The sequence below is a fragment of the Odocoileus virginianus genome, chromosome 22 (genome assembly GCF_023699985.2).
Source record: "Odocoileus virginianus isolate 20LAN1187 ecotype Illinois chromosome 22, Ovbor_1.2, whole genome shotgun sequence".
In the NCBI taxonomy this organism is placed as follows: Eukaryota; Metazoa; Chordata; class Mammalia; order Artiodactyla; family Cervidae; genus Odocoileus; species Odocoileus virginianus.
The window spans coordinates 35,938,001-35,961,405 of record NC_069695.1 but is presented as its reverse complement, the minus strand read 5'-3'; the positions used below and the strand labels follow the sequence as shown (position 1 = coordinate 35,961,405).

General features: G+C 40.3%; 1 protein-coding gene across 7 annotated transcripts in view; it reads right to left on the bottom strand.

Annotated features, from left to right (window-relative positions):
* Nucleotides 1–23,405, bottom strand: part of GALNT1 (polypeptide N-acetylgalactosaminyltransferase 1) — a 116,822-nt gene that overhangs the window by 52,063 nt on the left and 41,354 nt on the right. For 6 of the 7 annotated variants that reach the window (XM_070452857.1, XM_070452856.1, XM_070452854.1 and 3 more), the window contains 3 exons: nucleotides 22,417–22,474; nucleotides 12,671–12,912; nucleotides 2,927–3,101 (listed from right to left, as the gene is read on the bottom strand). In XM_070452857.1, the coding sequence (XP_070308958.1) occupies nucleotides 2,927–3,101; nucleotides 12,671–12,809 (314 nt within the window). In that variant the 5' untranslated portion in view covers nucleotides 12,810–12,912; nucleotides 22,417–22,474. The remainder of the gene's footprint in view (nucleotides 1–2,926; nucleotides 3,102–12,670; nucleotides 12,913–22,416; nucleotides 22,475–23,405) is intronic. The other variant, XM_070452860.1, reaches the window with a different exon arrangement.

Here is a 23,405-nt window from a genome sequence, read left to right as displayed (position 1 = left end):
GGTAAAAAGATATGAAACTGGACGATGGGCACCATCCCTTCAGGTCAGTAGGTGTCCAATACTCTACTGGGGAAGAGCAGAGAAATGGCTCCAGAAAGAGTGAAGAGGCTGAGCCAAAGTGCAAATAATGCCCAGGTGTGGCTGTATCTGGTGGTGAAAGTAAAGTCTGATGCTGTAAAGAACAATACTGCACAGGAACTTGGAATGTTAGGTCCATGAATCAGGTAAATTGGATGTGCTCAAACAGGAGATGGCAAGAGTGAACATAGACATTTAAGAATCAGTAAACTAAAATGGATGGGAATGGGAAATTTAATTCAGATGACCATTATATCTACTACTGTGGGCAACAATCCCTTAGAAGAAATGGGAGTAGCCCTCACAATCAACAGGAGTTCAAAATTCAGTACCTGGGTGCAATCTCAAAATCAAGAGAATGATCTTGGTTCATTTGCAAGGTAAACCATTCAACATCACAGTAATCCAAATCTATACCTCAACCACTAATGCCAAAAAAGCTGAAGTCGAACAGTTCTATGAACAACTACAAGACCTCCTAGAACTAACAGCAAAAAGAGATGTCCTTTTCATTATAGGGGACTGAAATGCAAAACTAGAAAGTCAAGAGATACCTGGAGAAACGAGGAAGTTTGGAGTACAAATGATGAAGGGCAAAGGCTAACAGAGTTGTGCCAAGAGAATTTACTGGTCATAGCAAACACCCTCTCCTGGTAACACCAGAGACGACTCTACACATGGACATCACCAGATGGTCAATACTGAAATCAGAATGACTATATTCTTTGCAGCCAATGATGGAGAAGCTCTATACAGTCAGCAAAAACAAGACCTGGAGCTGACTGCAGCTCAGATCATAAGCTCCTTATTGCAAAATTCAAACTTCAATTGAAGAAAAGTAGGGAAAACCACTAGGCCATTCAGGTATGACCTAAATCAAATCTTTTATGATTATACAGTGGAAGTGACAAATAGATGCAAGGGATTAGATCTGATACACAGGAGTGCCTGAGGAACTATGGATGGAGGTTTGAAACACCGTACAAAAGGTGGTGACCAAAATCATCCCCCAGGAAAAAGAAACAGAAGAAAGCAAAATGCAAGAAAGCCTCCTGAGGAGGCTTTTCCAACAACTGAGAAAAGAAGAGAAATGAAAAGCAAAGGAAATAGTTAATGGATATACCCAACTGAATGCAGAGTTCCAAAGAAAAACAAGGAGAAGTAAGACAGCCTTCTTAAGTGAACAATTCAAAGAAATAGAGGAAAACAATAAAATGGGAAAGACTATACATCTCTTCAAGAAAATCAGAGATGTCAAGAGAACATTTCATGCAAAAATGGGCAAAATAAAGGTCAGGAATAGGGCCTAACAGAGGCAGAAAAGATCAAGAAGAGGTGGCAAGAATACGCAGAAGAATGGTACAAAAAAGGACTTAATGGTCCTGATAATCACGATGGTGTAGAGACTCACCTACAGCCAGACATCCTGGAGTGTGAAGTCAAGTGGGCCTTAGGAAGTATTACTACGAACAAAGTTAGGAGATGATGGAATTCTAACTGAATAGTCAGTCTTTGCTTCCTCCAAGCTGCTTAAACTTCTGAACTACACCTTCCATGTTTGAGAGTTTTCTGTGATGTCTAGTATTTCTTGGTTATCTAACATTAAAAATAGAAGGCCAAGAAACTGACTGTAAGCTCTCAGTATGTGAGGCTTTCTGACTATGAGTTTTCTTCGTTGGAGTGATCAGGCTAATGTCATTAAATTGGAGCGTCTCTCATGTCAGTGTCTGCAGTTGTTTTCCTTTTCTCTAGGGCTAGTCCAATTCTGTTGAAAAAGATCCTCCAATCTCTTGCCTGGTGGGATAAAGTTCAGCTGCTGGCATTACTGAAGCATTACCACAGAAGGAAAGGTGGCTAAGGGTGTCTCACAGCTAGAATGTTCACTTTATCCACCTTTCTCTGGACAGCTCCCTTGCTCTTAACAGTGCCTGTTGTCCTCTAGTCCAGACACCTTGTATCACATGGCACAGCTGGACATTAGGTGCTGGTAGGAGTGTAAGTTGGTACAACCATCTTAGAAAAATGTGCTAAAGCTATGTAAGTGTATACCCTATTCCTTTCCCCAATATATACACCAAATAGCAATGAAAGCCTAGGTCTTCCTAAAACATTCACAGAAATATCACCATAGCCTTTATTCATAAGAATGAAAAAGTGGAAACACCCCAAATATCTATCAGTGTGTAAGCTATGGTATATTCATATAACAACCACCACACTGCAATGGAAAACAAGTTTCTGATATACGCAACAACATGGATCTCAAGAGACACCAGACTATAAACAGTATAGATGCATCTATAAAAAGCTCAAAGAAAGACAAAACTAATCTATGTTTAGAGATCAAAACAATGGCTGCCCCTGGGGTTGGGGGTACTGATCAGAAAGGAACATAAGAGAACTTTTATGTTAGAGGTGATGAAAATGTTCTATAATTTGATTTGGACGATGATTAGACAGGATAACATGTATGTAGCAATTCACTAATTTGTATGCTTATGACTGTATATTTCACTGTTTTAAGATACACACAACTCAAAATGATCCTTTATAAAATTGATTATATAAATGCTTTGGTAATAATGAGGTTTAAAATCCCTACTAAATCCATCAAGATAAACAATTATCTTTCAAAGCCTAAAACACATGGTCCCAGTGATCTCTAGAACTTAAGATATTATTTTACCAGCATTTAATTATTTCTTAAGTGGGGGGTGGTGGTAAGAAGTAACTCAGCGATGTAACATTCATTTCAAGAACAGTCAACACTGAAGTGCTAAATTTACTGAGAATTCAGAGCATACTTTCATTCACATTAAATACTATCAGCACCACACCAGGTACTCACCCTTCCAACCTAACATCTGGTAGAGATCTGTTGAGTGCAATCATCTCACTTGCCATTAAATTGAACTGATTGATTTTAAACATCTCTTTCATCTTTTCTTGATCCTCTTTAGGAATGACGACTGGTTTCCCCATTTCTCCAGGACCTTCATGAGGCTTTTGTACTGGCTCTAGAACTAAGAATAAGGAGGAAATTTAAATAACATTAATTTTACAGCAATTAATTCATGTTTCTATTGAATAACCTTTATGTTTAAACTATGCCCTCAACAACCAGAGCCACCTCTGAGCCCATCCTCTACCAATCTGGGACAGCCTAGGGGCTGCCCTGTCCCTTGCTTCCACACTGTGCCCTGACTCCAGACGTTCTCACCATGCACCACTCCCTTGAATCACTGCATGGCCTTGGCACTCCCATCTCGAATATTGTGGCCACAGTAACTTCTCTAAAGCATAGTCTTCATTATGCTATTCCCATGGTCTCTGGGAGTCTAATCTCTTTAACAGGAAATTTAAGTTTCCAAACCTACCGCCTGCTGGGCTCTCCGCTTCCCAGCCCCCAGATGCTCACCCCCCCCCGTCAAGTGGCGCCTCCAGCTCTCCCCTCTGTGCCTCAGGCCTACCTGCGTTGGTGCCTCTGCTCACACTGGCCTCCTCCCTTGGCACCTCCCACCTCTACCTGGGCAACACCAAACCCACACCAGTCCTTCCAGGCCCAGCGAAGATGGCTTCTCTCCTGCGGCTTTTCTGTATCTCTTAGTGACAGCTTACTACTTTTGACCACACCATTTCATCCAGGGCTCTATGTCTCTAATCAATTGTTGTTGTTGTTTAGACACTCAGTCATGTCCAACTCTTTCTGACCCCATGGACTGTAGCCTGCCAGGCTCCTCTGTCCATGAGATTTCCCAGGCAAGAATACTGGAGTGGGTCGCCATTCCCTTCTCCAGGGGATTGTCCCGACCCGGGGATCAAAACTGCATCTCCTGCATTAGCAGGCAGATTCTCTATCACTGAGCCAGAAGCAAAGTCCCTCTAATCAACAGCTCTCCCTAATTATGATTGCTAAACATGCCTATGACACCCTACCTAGCTAGATTATGATTTCTTTATTAGCTGGAGTTTTTTGTTTATTCATGTACCTTCTGTGGAGTTTAGCAGTGTTTAATAGGCATTTTATAACTATATGCTAAATTAATACATGAGTACAAGTTATTCAAAATAAATCACAATGAAATCCTAGAATTAACAATAGTAGACATTATAGTAAGCATTATGCAAGGTGGAACATCAAGAAATATAATTCTAATCAGAAGTAATGTTGTCTCTTAACATAGAGTTGTTTCTCAGTATCCATGAGGGCCTAGTTCCAAGACACCTGTCACCCTGCCCTGTGGATACCAAAATCTGCAGATGTGCAAATCCTTTATATAAAAAGGTATGTGGCACAATCACCCCTCCGTATAATCCACAGATACGGAGGACTGGCTGTATTAGTAAAAAGAAGAATATTTCTAACCAGCAAATCCCAAATCTTGTTCCTAGTTATATACTTTTGAGATATTAAAAAGTGTTCCAAGAAAAATGTTGTTTTATGTTTATGTTCTAGAATATATTATGTTATAGAATATATTAAATTTGAAAAAACTGTGTTAAACTTCCCACCTAAAAGGGACGGATAGAGAATGAGGTGAAGGTAAGAATGGGATGAAACTATCTGTTTATACATTACTTGTTTTTTAAGCTGAAAGTTTTATTCTCCTGCAGTGTGTTTTTAAGGTATCCCCCCAAAGTCTCAGGATGGAAATGTCTGAAGACATCACGGTAGTAGACGATCCAGGAGTTCTCTTCAGACAGGCTTTGCCCGACTGAGAACAGCTCTTGTCAGCAAAGCTGGCCTACAGGACGACTGTCCAGAGCAGGTACAAAGCAACCTATCCATACTGGAGCTGCAGAATATTACTCACTATGCCTTCAACATAAAACATAAACAGAACATAAAATCTGTTTTAAAGAACTATCAAGGAAAAAATGGTGTATAAGAATTTTCCCCATTCTCAGAAGCTTAGAAACTGATTTCAGGAAGGAAGTTAAAATATTAGGAAATAACTTGAAAAATCATAGGAAACTCTCTGTAATACAATTTTAAAAAACAAATCCTATCTAATGTTTGCCAAGTAAGCTCTTTAAATATAAGAATTTTTAAAAAATTCTCAGTGACAAAAATTTTCAATGACAAGTATAATAAAAACTAAGTACAGAAACATAATGCTCATATAAACTTTTAAAATTTAAAAACCCATAAATTATTAAACTCTCACAGTCAGTTTCTACTTACCTGTCTCTGAAAATATAGAGCAATGAACAGACTTGGGGATTGGGACACTCAAGTCACACTTACCTTTTGTGCATGGCACAAATAGAGAGTAGGTGGGAGACATCTAGTGGCCCTGGTTATAAATATCCTTCTGTTACCTGCGCCCTAGTTTAGTATAAGATGATGCTTTAAAGAAAAGTTAAAATGGAAACATTCTCACACTGCTCAGTTTTTAAATTTTTAATTGAGTATTAAGTTATACAGAAGACCATCTATAACATATTTTCGCCTGGGGAAAGGTGAGGTGGAATAGATTCTGAATGTAATCAAGTCCCTGGACCCACTTATCAATTCACAGGAAATACTACTGGGAACGGAGGACATGATTTAAAAAAAAAAAAAAAAAACATTAACAGAATGCAAATCCTGACTGTGGAAAACTGGAGAAAAGAAAACAGTTTCTTCTTCTTCAACAACAACCAACAAAGCAGGGTGGGGAGGACAAAAAGAAAGAGGTACCATGTATCTATGCCACAAGACTAGCTTTGCATTGACAGCTGCTGAAGACATGATGGGTATGTGGAAGTTGCCCAGTCGTGTCCCGACTCTTTGCAACCCCATGGGTGATAACAGTCCATGGAAGTCTCTAGGCCAGAATACTGGAGTGGGTAGCCTTCCCCTTCTCCAGAAGATGGGTATATGGGAGATCAATTTTCTGTTTTCTCTAATTTTGTTTATGTTTCAAATTTTCCATGAGGATTGGGGGAGTATGAAGGAGCACTTAAGAAATTACAGTAAGAACTAGTAAGACTAGTAAGTAAAAACTTGATTGCTTATAGCCTAAGAGACTGTATAACCAGAAAACTAAAATCCTGCCCCATCATAGTGAACTCCAGCCTGGAAGTCTTAAAAAATTGGGCAAAACTGTACAACATACAAAATCTTCCTGGCTACAATACTTTACAAATTTTATCAGCTGGTACTTATTAACAACCTGAATATCTAGTGTAATACCCACATTACATACTTTAACCTACTGATACATGTGAGTTTTCAGAGCCATATTTAAAATGACCATAAATCAAAAGTCTTGTGACTACTGCTTACAGAACCCACCACAATACCTGAATTTAGAAATTATAGTATCCCAAAGGATTAAAGGGGGACTAGTAAACTAATTTTCTTTGGCAAAGATGCCAGGATAAAATGCAACTAGTTAGTGAATACTTTTATTACTGCGGCTGCTGCTGCTAAGTCACTTCAGTCATGTCTGACTCTGTGCGACCCCACAGACTAGCACACTTGCGAAAAGCAACTAACAAAAAAGATAGTAAGTATTAACTTTCCTTGTTTTCTACTCACCAGTCTTTCATGTAAATTAAAAAAGAGATCAGTGAAACTTGTTTGAAAGCAATGGAAATGGGTTTGGATATTATCATTTTCCTGAACTGCAAAAATACTTTCTTTGGCATAAAATTTCATATGTAGGTCATTTCTAAGAATCAAATCAGCTTTGACAAGGGGGAAACTAAGTGTTGTTCTGAAGTATTATGTGAAAACACAATACTAACATTTTATTGTATACTTCAGCTAAACTTCATCTACATGACAAGGCAGAGAGAAGTTTTATTTCTTAGAAAATTTAATTATCAAAAAAACTACAAGTTCACTGTGACTGCTGCCAAATGAGATTTACATATACACACCGCATGACATACCTTAGCTTTAACACATCTTACAAATTTCTACAATTTGTATTTTCTCATGGAAGTAGAATAAACCCTGGTGGCTCAGTCATAAAGAATCTGTCTGCAGTGCAGGAGACCCAGATTCGACCCCTGGGTCAGGAAGATCCCCTGGAGAAGGGAATGGCTGCCTACTCCAGTATTCTTACCTGGAGAATTCCAAGGACAGAGGAGTCTGGTGGGCTACAGTTCATGGAGTCACAAAAAGTCTGACATGACTGACTGACTAACACTTTCACTTTTTCAAAGTTAGATGATTTCCATTTGGGAAGATAAAAAGCTAAAAGCATTTCTCCCAAGCAATTTTCTTAAGCGATTATAATTTTTCCTGTTTCTATGCACTATATTTCACTTACTCCAAAATATTTTTCCCATATTTTAGTATCTCTGAAATTGGGACTTGGCTTACAATGATAATTGAAATGTTTCTGCTTTCTTAGTGTTATATAAAATAATAAGTATTACATAAACAAAGCAAATTACCTAATTTTTTAACATCAAAATATTATTGCATGTAACAAAATTCACTGATAACTCTCTGCTACCTCAATACCTGTTTTAACCCTTATTCCAATTTTATATTCATTTGTAATGTGTACAAATAAAACTCTAAATACACTAAAAGTCTGTTAATAGTTTCTGAAAGCCTTTACTAACAATATTTTTAAGTTTTTAATTATCTAAAGTTTCGTCTATAAAATACGTTCTCAAAGTCTTCCTAATGTTTGACAACTGAAGTAATTCTAGCATAAGCATGTAAAAACTTTGAATAATCAATATTTTAGTAATCTGAAAATCATGTACCGAGCAGGCACAAAGGATTAACTTCTACTTGTAAGTGTACCTGTAAAAATACTGAATGTTCTATGCAACATCCAAATCCATAAACTGAATGAGTTAATTCCAACAAGGCAGAGGAGTTGCAAAAATACTCCTAAGACATAACTTGTACTAATTTTATTTTTCCAAGGGCAATTTTATCTAATTCTCTAGCAAAAAAAAAGAATTTCCCTATTCTCAGAGAGTCTGGTGTATAAAATACAAGTAAATATAAAACCATGAGAGAGAACTGCTCAAGAATATAAAACAAAACAGAATAAAGTCAACCCTGTGTAATCACCAGACAGGCCTGCTGGTACCTGATGTAGGTGAGTAGCGAGTACATGTAAGACCCTAGGATGATCTGATGCGCATTATCATGGGGATAATGAATCCATTCTGCTTAATAGCACACAACAGTATAAAGAACAGAATTTGGTAAATTTCACCAAATTGGAGCTGTAAAGCTGTTCAAAGCAGTTCAGAAAGGAGGTCCTTACAATACTGAGACAACTGCTCTAGAGTGTCATATCTGCTCGTTGTTTAATTTGGTTTTTCAAACACCTCAGAGAATGAAGATCCTGGAGACCTTATGTGTTCTAACAGAAGAGACTTATATTCTTCCAGGTCACTGACTATACCTGCTAATCCCACTAAGAAGGGTCTACATCCTTGATGCCATTGCCTGTCAACCCTCTCCCAACTACTTTAGTGAAAGATCTCTTCACAGGCACCACAATTTCTCAGCAGCCGTATATTGAGAGCAGTAACCTTAGGGTTCCTACACTACTTGGGACCTCCTAGTGCCCACTGCACTGAAACGTCCCGTCAGAGCAGATTTTTCAAACTGTTCTTGCTTGGCAGCCATTGTCCCCCTTCCCTTAGTCATTTCCCCACTCTTTCCCTTCAATCCCTTGAAACACAGTTTGAAAAATGGATGCTCGAACTCAACAGACATTTCTCCAAGGAAGACATACAGATGGCTAACAAACACATGAAAAGATGCTCAACATCACTCATTATCAGAGAAATGCAAATCAAAACCACAATGAGGTACCATTATACGCCAGTCAGGATGGCTGCTATCCAAAAGTCTACAAGCAATAAATGCTGGAGAGGGTGTGGAGAAAAGGGAACCCTCTTACACTGTTGGTGGGAATGCAAATTAGTACAGCCACTATGGAAAACAGTGAGGAGTTTTCTAAAATAGCTTAAAATAAACTATGACCAAATTCTATTCAGGGAAATTCAAAATACTAATCTGAAAAAAGAAATTCACCCATTCATCAGAGACTGGTGTATAAATACCAGTACCATGAAGGGCAACCTCAATTAACAAACGAATGAATTGTAATCAAGCAGGGTGCTAGTAACCATGTAATAGTTACTAGTACCATTAAATAGATATTGATCATTTCATGGATGGATAACTGACCCATTGGATGCTCGAGGGCCCCGTCTGGAATCACTGGCCTCTCATTAACTCTCTCCCTTCAGCTATTAACTCACCTCCTGGCATCGTACTGCTCAGCCTTCTCTCATCCTGCCGCTGCTGACCTCTTTCTCAGTCATCCACACCATACTGCTATTTCCACATAGTAAATATCAAGTTTCCTCAACACAGAGGTCCCATCCACCAGATTGAAACCCGACTCTCACAAGGCCCACTAAGCTGACAGCCCTCACCCACCTTCATTCTCCTTTTGTCAGGGGGTGATGCTGTCTCCCATGGCTCCACACTGCACTCTCAGACCATATCTCTTTTACTCTGTACTTCTGTATTTTGCATAAAAGCTACTCCTTTTCTCTGATGCTCATGCCACTAGTGGTTTTCAGAAGCGTACTAAACTTAGAATCCTCTTCAAGGATAAATCTTCCTCATGGTTTTGATACCCCACTGTCTCCTCTGCTGAGAATTTGTTCTTTCAAGTATTACTTCATTCCTTTATATTTTCAACCTCTTCAGAATACATAAAAAGCACGTCTGTACACAGAAAACCAACTTTTGCTCCATTCCTTTCTTTTAACTGTTGTAGTCTGTGTGTTAAAGCTTCCTAAAAGGATAAGCTACACACCAGTAAATATCAAGTCCACCGGTACTGAAATGGCACTTTCTAGGGTAACGAGAAATCCCATTAGGAAACGTATCACAACCACTTTTTCATCTCAGGTGAAATCGCTGAACGAACATTGTCACTCCTGGATTTCCTTGACCCCACTCCCTCTGCCTTTTCCGCTGCCTCTGACTTCCAGAAGCCTTCTCTGCCCTTGCTGGCCCTCCCTGACCCTCTCCAACTCTGCCTGTCTCTCCCGCACTCTCCGGAGCCCACCACGCCGCCCCCACGCTCCACCCCAGCCACTGGCTGCTGCAGAACTCGGCCGGCCCCCAGCACCTCCACATGAAATGCTCCAAACACAACTTCCTTCTGCCTTCCCACTGGAGCCGCTCTGCCTCTGAGGACCCTCCTCGTATTAATTTACCCAAAGACCTGAGAGTCATGGGAGACGTTTCACTTGCCCTATTACCTACATTCAGTGACTCTCCCTGCTGTGTAAAGCCCACTATCTATAAACTTTCGATATATTTTATTGTGGGCCCCAAGAACTCCAAACTTTCCCAGCAGTCTCACAACCAGTCTCAGATGTCTCATTCTCTCCCAGTACATCAGCCAAGTGGCCACTCTGTTCTGAAAGTCAGGATCCCATCAGGTTACTTGTTCCCTTCTTTAAAATCCTTCGATGGCATGCCTCGCCTGCAGGATGAAGTGCAAAACCCTCGGCATGTTATAAAATGCCGTCTGCGATGTGGTCTCTGCTGACCTCCCAGCTTCATCTGTGCTCTCTCCTCACGCTTTCCTATCCATCAACTCTGTTCTCTCATGTGCTTATCTTATGCATGCTTTTCTCCTTTGCTTGGGATGTATTCCCTTCACCCATCAAACCTAATAAACACCCATGCACCCTGATCTTTAGCCTGAGTGTTACTTCCCTGCAGCACCTTCTCAGAGGCCTCACGGTGTTCCTTCCTCCCACACACCTCTAATGTGCTATCTACCATATCACTGAAAGTTGCTCAGTCATGTCCGACTCTTTGCAATCCCATGGACTATACAGTCCATGGAATTCTCCAGGCCAGAATACTGGAGTGGGTAGCCTTTCCCTCCTCCAGGGGATCTTCCCAACCCGCGGATTGAACTGGGGTCTTCTGCACTGCAGGTGGGATTCTTTACCAGCTGAGCCTCTAGGGAAGACCAAGAATATTGGAGTGGGCAGCCTACCCCTTCTCCAGTGGCTCTTCCCAACCCAGGAATCGAACTGGGGTCTTCTGCACTGCAGGTGGATTCGTTACCAAATGAGCTGTCAGGGAAGCTACCATATCACTATTTGTCTATTATTCTTCCTCTCCTATTGGATTGGGAGTTCCCCAAAGGGAGCAACTATTTTGTACTGTTGAAATGTATATCACTGGCATGTAGCTCACTGCCCAGCACATAGCAGTTTACAAAACATTCAAAACATTACAAATCATTGGTGAAGACCAAGTGTGTCTTCACCCACTACAGAGGTCCCGGTCTGTCTTATGATTGTGCCTTTGCATTTAAGATAGAACACCATGAGTTCCCACTATAAACGGCAATCGGTTAGGGTGGAGTGAGAGGAAAGTTAATCCATTCCATTTGGAAATATCCTAGTTTTTTAATGGTGAATAACAATACCCACCCTCTGATTTAAATGTCAACAGAGTTACAGCTCTAACACCAGTTAAAGAGGCAGGGTCTTGTCACACAACAAACTTACTAAGCAGCAGGGTCTTAAAGGAAACCAGGAAAGTCAACAGACAGGCTGACCTTGTATAAAAGTATATCTTATTAAAAATTATGGGGAAGATAAAAATTAAAAAGTTAGGTGTTAGCCTAGGTATTACTAAAGTTCAGGGTTAGCAACTGAGACTAATTTTAGGCAAATTTCCCATAAAATAAACAGAACTGGTTACATAATCCCATCTATAAAAATTATAGTACATAGGCAAGTTAGTTTTAGATTATAAATTTTAAAGAACCAGGTACCTTCATTATAAAAGTGTAAGATACTTAAATATGGCTGTATATTCAAATAAAACATTTACATAATTCCTAAAAATAGAATTATTGTTTAGCCAGATATTCTATAACTAACCAGACACAGTGCATGGCCCAGAATAGCTAAATTACTGACTCACAATGCAAAACCATTTTCATTTTGTTTAAAAATAATAAAAGGAGGCATTTGTTTTTTGGTTTAAACACAGAGTCTAAAACGGAATTTTTCAGGTGTCTGCTTCCTTTTCCACGCCTGAGACTGCAGTGTTCTCAATGCAGCACTGATTTTATAGTCTGATCTTTTCATAAGCTCTCCCTAAAAGTGTTAACTGGAGCTATCGACAGCATTAACAAAATGAACTCACCAGACCACATCTACCTAAAATAACTTCTTCCCTTAAGACTGAGATAGGAGGGCCAGAGAATTCTCTCTAATGCCTGATAATGCAATTTTAACGCTCTACTCAGCATTATGACATTAGACTAATCTGTGCAGTTTTGGTAGTCCCAGCTATGCGATTCCCTACATTATTTGGTAATACGACTTCCAGAAAATTAACTACTTTTAACACTGAACACATGAATTTAGCAATTCTATACATGACACTTTAATACTGTTAGAAGAAACCACCAGAGAACTGATAGAAACATGATCATCATACATAGAAAGCCAGGGATTACTATTAATCTAAAGAAATGTTAAAATTCTATGGTTCCCAAATTAGATAGTACAAACAAGTAACCTATGTATCCAAACAGGCCCATTATTATAAAATGTCACTCACCATCCCCAGCAGGAAGTCCTCTCTCTTGTTTTTCATCACATTTGTTGCATTCACTGAAGTAAAGCAGCAGGAACATATCCAAGAGTACCCAAATCAAGGAGGTGGCCAGGACCACCTTGCAGTATGCAAATTTTCTCATGGCACTTTAAGTCAAATGCAAAATTTTAAAATATATATGTATAAATATACAAAGATCATGAAAATTACTCCAATCCAGTTTCATCAGAAATCACTTTCATAACCTACAGACAGAAAAAGAAAAAAGATTAACTAAAAAATTCAGAACCTAAAGCACAATTGAAAGATTAACTTAGTATGCATATGAAATATTACTATGAGGAATAAGTTCTAAATCAGACTTCAAAAAATACTTGTAAAATATATAAAAATTGACAGTATCAAAAACATGCAAATAACTCCTACAAATCAATATACACAATAAAATAGAAAAATGGGTAAATGACACAAACAAGGACTTTGCAGAAAGGAAACAGGAAGAGCCAATAAACAAGTGAAAATGGGCTCGATTCACTACAATTAGGAAAATACAAATTAAAACAGTGACTATCTCATATCCATTAAACACGTGGGGCTTAACTGCCTTCTATTCAACTGCTATATTAAACGCTCAAGTAAAAGCTAAGCCATTAACTGCCACAGGGGTTTAAGAAATCAGTAATTCCCAGTCCATTTCAAACACTCCCATTCAGTTCCCAAGGTCCAAGGATTTATGTGAGCTCTCCTGGTAGCTGTACTACAGCAGTTTAACTGGAGTGATTCTCCTCCCTCTGTACCACTGAATCCCATTCTAAAATGCTAGTCACCAGTCATTCAGAAACAGACTCATGGAAAGCATAGAAGAAAAGGGCATCGAGAGATCTGAGGCCTGGACTTGGCTCTGACAGTAACTGCATAGACTTCCCCGAAGTTTCGTTTCTATGTGCCCCACCCCCACCCCAATCTATTACAACATCTTGAGAAAATGACTGGAGAAATGGCCACCAAATCTGGGATGGCTAGACTGGAAACACTCCTGGCACGTTGGCTCTTGTCTGGGGGCACACTGGAGCAGTCCCAGGGACCTCAGGTGAGGAGTCATCGCACGGAGCCGTGGGCAGCAAGGCTCAAAGGTGCGTGTCAGTGCTGCCCGGGAGACGGAAGAACCAGCTGCACCTGGGGTGGATGGAGGAAACACCTGGCACAGGTGCCCCCCACTGAAAGCCAATGCGCAGACGCTCTGAAGGGCTGGGATGCTACCAGGGGGGCCCAGGAGCTTCTTACAAGGGCAATTTATGCAGCATGAACCCGGGACAGACCAGAGAGTTTATCTATGAAAAAGATAACAGTTCTTTCCTACCTCACGAAGGGGCTAGCCAGCAACCTGAAAAGCACCCTCAAAATACTAAGTGACACTTGTAACTGTGAAGTATGATTTCTGCTCACCTCTCTGGGGACTATGATTTCTTGCCTATCGGTCTCCTTCCACCAAACCAACACTCCCCACTTGTACCCTGAGAACAGGGGTGCCACTGTTGGACTCTTGCCTCAAGTCCCTCACATGTGGTGAGCAATCACTACTAACTCTAGCGACTGGGGTGAGGGCAAGGCCAAAAGGATTACAACGCGAAATGTCAAGGAACAACAGATCTCTCCAGAGAAGCCGATATACAATGTATTTCAAGCCACTTCACGTGCAAGGCTACCTCTCTTGGTCACTGGCAAAGCAAGTGGTCTAGCTGCTGGTGCGATATCTGGGACGCAAATGTGGTTCTGTGTTCTCTAAAGCCTGCTGATTGTTATTTCTTTCAAAGCTTACAGCCCAGAACACTTAAATGTAAGTCTTTATAACTCTGTATCCATCCCTGTTTAATTTTTCCAAGGCAGCACAATTAGATTCTAAAATTGAAGATGAAACGCAGTGGGTGTGTGTGTATTTGTAAGGAGAGCGGTACAGAGAAAGCAGGAGGTGCAGGGAGAAAGGAGAATAAAGAGGAGGCAAAAACCTCTGAAACCTTGGGCCAGAGATTCCTCAGATACTAACAATAAAATGCACAAATCATTAAAAAAAAAAAAAAAAAAAGACTGGAAGTTGGACTTAATAAAATCTGCTCTTCAAAAGACAGTTAAATAAAAAACAAGTCACATATGGGGAGAAAATATTTACAAATGATTCATCTGATAAATTACTTGTACTCAGACCACATAAAAAACTCTCCAAATACAGTGTTTAAAAACCCTAATCCGAAACAATGGGTGAGAGGTTTGAACTGTCACTTCACTGGAACAGCAATTTAGGTGGTAAACGAGTACAAGAAAAGATTTTCAACATTGTTAGCTATTGTGTGTGTGCACTCAGTCAGATCTGACTTTGCAATCCAGGGACTGTGGCCTGCCAGGCTCCTCTGTCCATGGGATTCTCCAGGCAAAAATACTGGAGCGGGTTACCACTTCCTTCTCCAGGAGATCTTCCTGACCCAAGGATCAAACCCATGTCTCCTCTGTCTCCTGCACTGGCAGATGGATTCTTTACCGCTAATGCCACCTACGAGGGAACTGCAAATTAAAAACACAATGAAACACCACTATGCACCAATATAAACAGCTAAAGGAAAAAAGAAAACTACCAAATGCTCGCAAGAACTGCTGTAACTGGACCACTAACACACTGCCAGTGGAATGCAAAATGGTACAGTCTCCAGAAAACAAGCATTTTTCTCCCATAAGAATCTTACTTAAGAGAAAGGATAATATACGTCCACACAAAGACTTATACACAACCTTTCTATCAACTTAATCATAACCATCAAAATCTGGAAACAATCCACACGTCCACCACCTGGTGAATGGGTAAACAAATTGTGGTACTCTAAACAGTGAAGACTTCAACCCAGAAGTCCAGCAATCAAAAAGAACTCTCCATGTACACACAACAGCACTGATGAATCTCATAACCCTTATGCTAAGTCAAAGCGGTCAGTAACAAAAGGCTGCATTTGGTATACTATATGATGCCATTTATGAGACAGAAATCAGATCGGCTGTTGCCAGGGGCTTGGAAGAGTAGGGGACTACCCTCAAAGGACAGTGAAGAAACTTGTGATAATGGGAAACCCTCTACTCCCAGCTTGTGGTGGTGGTCACACAACTGTGTCCATTTGTCCAGACGGGTACGACTATATTTAAAAGGGTGAATTTTACTGTATATAATAAATTGAACCTCAATAACCTTAAAAACAGGTAAATATAGAAGAGGTGAGGACCCTTCAAAGAAACAATTTAAATTTTAGGAGGATAACTGTTGTATATTTCTTCAAGTACCTTAAACACTATTACCAATGGGTTAAGTACCCTCCCAGTCATTCAGAATAAATCAGCGGCATGTCATGTCTTTTTTAAGTAATTGTATTATACCTACATATTCTCAGAAATTTTGGAATGAGTTCTGGGTACATGGTTATAGTTTTACAGAACCAAATAAATTTTTTCATACTATTTATTTTTGCCTGCACTAGGCCTTCCTCGCTTTTCGCAGGCTTTCTCCAGCTAGGGTGAGCGGGGGCTACTCTGCGGCGCCCGGGCTTCTCCCTGCGGGGACCTCTCTTGCTGAGGGGCGTAGGCTCACTAGTTGCAGTGCATGGGCTGAGCTGCTCCAAGGCTTGTGGGATCTTCCTGGACAAGGGATCAACCCAGTGTCCCCTGCACTGACAGGCAGATTCTTATCCACTACGCCGCCAGGGAAGTCCAGGTATATCATGTTTTGAAGCAAGTGTAACATCTATTTTGACTCAAATATTTTAATGTCTTAAATGTCCCTACAGGAGGAAAAGACTGAAATGTTCATGACCATAAAGGGGTAGCATGAGAGATCTCTGTGGTAATGCTGCTGAGATTTTTTTAAAAATTAAACTAATACGCTCAACAGACATTCTAACCTCTCTACCATAACCACCAAGTATACTATCTTAGACAACAAATGCCTTAATGATCACTTCAAAAAAGGCCTGATATCCACAAAGCTGTGTCAGAATGTCACATATTGTTTTACACATTGAAGGTGAAGGTGAAGCTGCTCAGTCGTGTCCGACTCTTTGCAACCTCATGGACTGTAGCCCACCAGGCTCCTCTGTCCATGGGATTTTCCAGGCAAGAATACTGGAGTGGGTTGCCATTTCCTTCTCCAGGAGATCTTCCCGACCCAGGGATTGAACCCAGGTCTCCCACATTGCAGGCAGATGCTTTACCATCTGAGCCATCAGGGAAGTCTTAAAAGAAGACTTTAAAGACTCTTTAAAGAAGAGATAGAAAATAGACACAGGCTGAGGTGGCTTCCTGGCTCATGATTCCGACTCTTGCTCTGCCCACCCTACCCCAAGGACTTCTGGTAACAGACCTAGTCCCATGGGCACAGGACAGCCGAATGACCTGCCAGGCCAACCACAGGCCCTCAGCCCTTCACCTCCCAAGTCACAGAGCTGGAAGCCCGTGCTAACCTAGTGTTACAGTCAGCTACACTGCCCATCATGGAGAGAAAGCCGACCTGCAGTCCAAGAGGGTGAATTCAAACAGAGGCATGCAGGATGAGAGGAGGAGGGTCCCGTAGTGACTGAGTCCCTGTCTCTTCTTTGGCTTTCGTGACCACTCAGGAATTCTTCTAATAATCCCCTTTTCCGCTTATGAGAGTTTGAACGGGGTTCCTGACATACACCTGGGATGTGGAAGTGGGGGGAGCGGAGCAGAAACAGAGGAAACCTAAAGTCAGACAGGCTCTGGTCCACTTCTGAAGTTCCTCTCTACTAGTCAGAACAATTATACATCATGAGGCACACTATGCTACTTGAAAGGACACTGAATTGCTTATAAACGGAAAAATCTGAGGCTTGCTTTTCTTCTAACACTACATTCCTCAAGCCCATTCATGCTGCATGTAGTTGTAGTCACTTCCTTTTCACCACTGTATAATACTCAACTGGCTTATAGTAATGTAATCATACACTAGGGGGCTAATCATAGTTTATCCCTTTCATGCTTAATAGGCATGGGGTTATTTCTAGGCTTAAGCATGTTTCCTGGTACACATGCGCCAGGGGTCAGCAAACTTCTGCAAAGGGCCAGACAGTAAACATTTTAGGCTTTGCGGGACATAAGATCTCTGTGGCAACCACCTGAATCTGGGGTTGTACCACAAAAGCAGCCATGATATGTAACCAAGTAAATGTGACAGTATTCCAATAAAATGAAGCTTATTTATGGACACTAAATTTGAATCTCCTTTAATTTTTAAATTATAAATTATGAAATTATTTCTTAACCAATTAAAGATGTTAAAAATCTCTCTTAATTCATGAGTTGTCACAACACTGATCTAGAGTACATACCTAGGGATATTAGGTCATAAGACTACACATATTTTCAATATGACAACATATGGCAAACTTGCTTTCCCAGATTTCTAAAGCAAAATGAGAGCTCTGGATGTGTTATGTCCTTGGCAACACTTATTGATGTCAAACTATTTAATTTTTTGACAATCTGGTAAGTGTATAATTTAATTTGAGTTTCCCCACCATCTCTGACATTTCTATTTCCTCTTCCTAACGTACCCACTGAAGTTTATTCTTTTGGGTGAAGTTGTTTTGCCTTTTTCCTAGTAGTTTGTAAAGATCTTTATACAGTCTGGATCCTAATCCGTGTCGGTTACATGTACTACAAGTATCTTTTCCCAGTTAATAGCTTATCTTCTTAGTAAGACATGTCTTTTGTAGTTCATATTTTCTATGTCTTAAGAAGTTTTTCTCTACCTAGAGATCATTAAAAATATTTTAATGTCTACAAGTTTTAAAGTTTTACCTTTCCAGTGTAAGTACAGATTCAATAGTATTTTCTTCCATATGGATAACCAATTGTCTCTGTACTGTTTATGCAAAGTTTAATCTTGCCCTAAAAGTGTGCAATGTCAACTTTGTGATAAGTCATGTTTCTGAGGTTCTACATTCTGTTCCATTGGTCTGCTTATTCCTACACCACACAGCATCTTAATTATAGCTTTACAACAATTCTTGGTACCCAGTAAAGCAAATATTCTCACCTTTTACTAGTTGAGGAGTGCCTTAGCTACTTCTGACCCACTGGCCTTCCTTAGCTATGCTGACCATTTAATTACTTAAAATGACATTCCATCTACTGCAAAAGAAATCCAGTAGTTAAAAATGCTTATATGTCTATGGCGGAACAATTTTACTGTTCTGAGAAAATAAACCAATTAAAAATTCACAGAAGTCATAAAAAAAGTTGGTGATGAGAAGAGGGATTAAATTCAAGAAGTCAAAAGAAAAGTTCTAAAAATGTTCTTCAAAATGACATTATTAAAATAAATGCATAGTATCTCTACTACATTGTTATTCCTTTAAAAAAAAAAAAAAAGCAGTATTTTAGAGTCCCAATCATTTCATGCTGCCTGGATATTTACTGAGTCTTGGCCAACTCTGATCTTGATACCGGGTCAGACACTGTAGATGCTAGGAGCATGAAGGCAACGATCCACACCATGGAAACTGTTATCACACTATTAAATACCAGGGCAAGAGACACGCCATTCACATTACAAAAGAGAAACACCAGCTCAGGAAACCTGGCAGGAAAAAGACATGCAGATAGGGAAGTTTCTAAACAGGTTTTATCATACTGTTTAAGATACTAAACTTTGCTGCAACAAGGTTTTCTTTAAATTTTTTCTACAGATGTTTTGTTTCTCTCTCTCCTTTAGCTAAAATCCTTTAAGGGCTTCCCGACGTCCTGCTATTTTGTTCTGAAGAACACCATTTGTAGGACTCATACCTCAGAGTTCTCACTAAAGAAATTCCATGATCAAACAAGTTAGGGAAATGTTACTTCCTCAATTTGCTCTGAGAGATTCATTCTGTATATTACTGCACCAAAGGTTCTATGAAGCCCTGCATTGAGGGAAGCTGTGCGATTCTGTTAACTCAGAACTTCTCAGGTTCAAGCATGGAATCTTCCCCAACTACTCTGTCTTCCTCTTTTGCACAACATAAAGCAGTTTTCAAACAGCAATAAATAAACTAGTGAAGACTGGCTTTAAATCCTGGAACCAGGTAATTTTTAAGCTATGAGTTATTTTCTTTCTGCAAAACTATTTCTGTAAAGCTGCAAACTGAGTAAAAAAAAAGAAATCCGCCCCCCCAAAAAAGAAAAGAAATCCCACTGTGTTTAAAAGCGTCTCATAAGGCTGACTTTCCTAGATAGGTCAATGTGTAATTTTGTAATATTTTAATTAATTTAATAAAATTAATTTTGTTAATCTTGTGATATTTTAACATAACATATACCTGTATACAGTACAAATGAAAAGTGAAAGTGTTAGTCACTCAGTCATGTCTGACTCTTTGCAACCCCATGGCCTGTAGTCCACCAGGCTCCTCAGTCCAGGAATTCTCCAGGCAAGAATATGAGAGTAAGTTGCCATTCCCTTCTCCAGGGGATGTTCCCAACCCAGGGTTCAAACCTAGGTCTCCTGCGTTGCAGGCAGATTCTTTACTGTCTAAGCCACCAGGGTTTGTGGACAAAATGAGAAATCCAAAAGTCACCATTATATACAAATCCCTAAAAGAAAAGAATCTAGAAGCTTCCCTTCAGGTAAGTGAAATTTGCCAACTATTTCTACTATCATTTATTTTTTTTCAAGTGTGGAGTATCATATTCTACAGAATATATCAACATTAAATTTTGCATTCAGCAAACGCAACATTATTTCATGTGGAAGTCTGTGAGGAAAGAGTTAACACAGCAGGTGTGTTCTACCCTGTCCGTGCTAAGCCCAGGGGGATGCCTAGGGCCTTGGCAATGACCCCTGGCCAAATGCTGAGAAAGAAACTCCTGGAATGTTCACGGTTATTTGTTAAGGATATTAGAGGTGGTGAGTCAGGATGTACCAGGCTGTCAGCATTGTTTAAAGAAATCATCAAGATTTATGACGTGCACCTGGTATCTGGTCTGGGGCCCAAGTCTCAGTTGCCAAAGCTGGCCACATGTCAGGAATACGCCTACGTGACCAGTTGGCTACCAACAGGAACTCTAGGCTATAACACTCCTGCGCTTCCCTGACCAGAGACGTCTTGTACATGTCTCTATCATTCATAGCTGGAGGGGAACTCGTGTTCCTGTGATCCTTACGGAGGGAAGACTCAGAAGTCCAGACCTGATCTCTCCAACATTCACCTGTTTATATCTTTTTTCTGCTGTTCTTGCACTGTATCTTTGGCTGTAATAAAAATGCAGCTGTGAGTACAACACTATGTTGAGTTGTGGCAGTCTTTTCAGCAAATCAAACTAACCGGCAGTCACAGGGCCCCCAAAACCAACACCATAATACCTACTTCTCGCATTCCTTTTCAGAAGCTGCATGATCATAAGGACGATATCCCTGAATGAATAAATCAGCATACAGCATAAAAGCTAAGACATAGGCCTGAGATTACTGTCTTTAGAAAGGTCTGGTTGCAATGTTAGCCCTTGGCTAGTGTCTGGGAACTTGAGTGATAGACAGTTTCCTACGCTGATATAAATCTTACCTTAAATGATAAGCGGGCCTCACTGTACTGAAACTGCCTGTACAACAATATGATTTATGCAAAACATCTCTTTTCCTTCTGGGAGCCTGAAATTTTGGTACATGCTAGGCAGAAGGTGCCTCCATTACCAGGTCTGATAAAAACACTGGCACTGAGTCTAATGAGTTTTCCTGGTTGACAACACTTCACACGTGTTGTCAAAATTCACTGCTGAAGGAATTAAGCTTACCTGGAGGAATTAAGCTTATTCCACGGGAAGCGGACTCTAGGAAGACAGTAACTGCTTCCCTCCAGATTTCACTTCTTCCCTTTGCTAACGCTGCTTTGTATCCTTTTGCTGTAATAAATCTTAGCTATTATTCAGAGATCATATGCTGAATGCTATGAATCCTCCTAGGCAATGACTAAACCTGGGGATGGTCTTGGGAAAAGCCAACACAATCAGCATTTTAAAACAGAAGTGACGGCGTATTAGGCCAAAGGCTGAAATTCACATTTCAATTCCAGAACGTATTAATATCAATAATGTGCTCCTAGCAATCGTACTTTATTTGCATAAACCTGGGCCTCCTTATTCCTTAAATGAGAAAAACATACCAACGTCACAGTCCCTGAATTAAACGCAGTAATGCACAACACACTCACAGTAAACACTTAGTCAATATTAAATAGTAATTCTAAAGGCTCTTTCTTAGATGAAACAAAAAAATTAGGAATGTTTTACATTTGTACTGATGCAACTGGAGTCCTGCAAAGAGAAGCTCGGAGACAAACCTGAAACCTACATCTTCCTAACACTGGCGCCATGAGTGCTTTCCAGTCCACACGTCAGGATTACTGGTTGAACACAAGCAGGTTAAACCCTATATAATAAGTTATCTTTCTATTTCTAAACCTGATCTTCATTTAGTCTTCACATTGCTTTCATGAATGAGAACTGAATGTGCTAATTAATTAGTACCACAGGTGGTTATGCTTGATGGTTATATTTCTCAAATTACTATGCTAGGATTTAGTACAAGTCACTCACTTTATGGCATATATATGAGGCATCAAGTCCAGTCAGGGTAAATCTGAACCTGCGCCACTGTTAAGAGCAAATCCCAATGTAAAGAGAAGTCCAACCCTGAAGTCATTTACGCCCAGCGATCAACTTACCCCAAAGTGGCTTTTCAAATGAATTCACATCCCACATCCACATGTCCCACATCTCCTGCTGAAAAATAAATTTCCTAAAATCAGTTTATTACAGAATAACTCTATCCTCCCCACTTTACTTCAGCCACCCTATTCCACTGAACTAAGTGCCAGCCACCACCTGAGGATGAGGACCAGGTCTTACTCAGCTACTTCCCCCGTGCTGAGCACAACACCTGGCACAAAATGTATGTTGAGTTAATGTTTACTATGTGAATAAGTGAGTCAATGAATACAGTATTTCTGAGATCCAACACCAAGCTCAGTGGAAATATTGTAAAAAGTATCTTTCCTCTTCTTGGAAATCTACAAGGATATTAACTTCCCCAGTGGGAAGGCCAAGGACTCACAGATAGTACCCTGTGGCAGACACTGTTCCATATCCCACCCCTACTCCATGTTTTTCATGGCATTAGACCTCTAACTGAATTCAAGTGATCATTCTCTGCTAGATTGCCTATTCTTGACTGGTCCCAGCCAACTGTGACTGTTCCACTCCTGTTGCCAGTGTAAATAACCACATCTCAACCAGTAGGATCTGAGGGGAAATCTGTTGGGACGCATTCAGGAAAAGTTACGCTCCCTCATAGAGAAGCAGGAGGAGACACTATTCTGCCTTCGGATCGTGTGTGCAGAACATGCCGAGAAGTGCTGGAGCCATCCTGCGGGCACGAGGGGAGTCAGCATCAACATGCTGAGGATGACAAGGCGAAAACACAGAAAGCAAAAGGGCCCCTGACTGTCCCCCAGGGCCACTGACAGACTAATCCTGAAACTGCATAGGGCTGGACTGCTTGTTACCAAAGGGTAAAGCTGACTGTTTAACTGGCTATTCTGCAATATCTCAGTCAAAAGCATGCCAATACATCACTATGCAACCTATAATTACTGATTTAGATAGGCATGCAGCCTGTGAAGAAAAAAGAGAAATGTAAACCAGTGGAGCATCC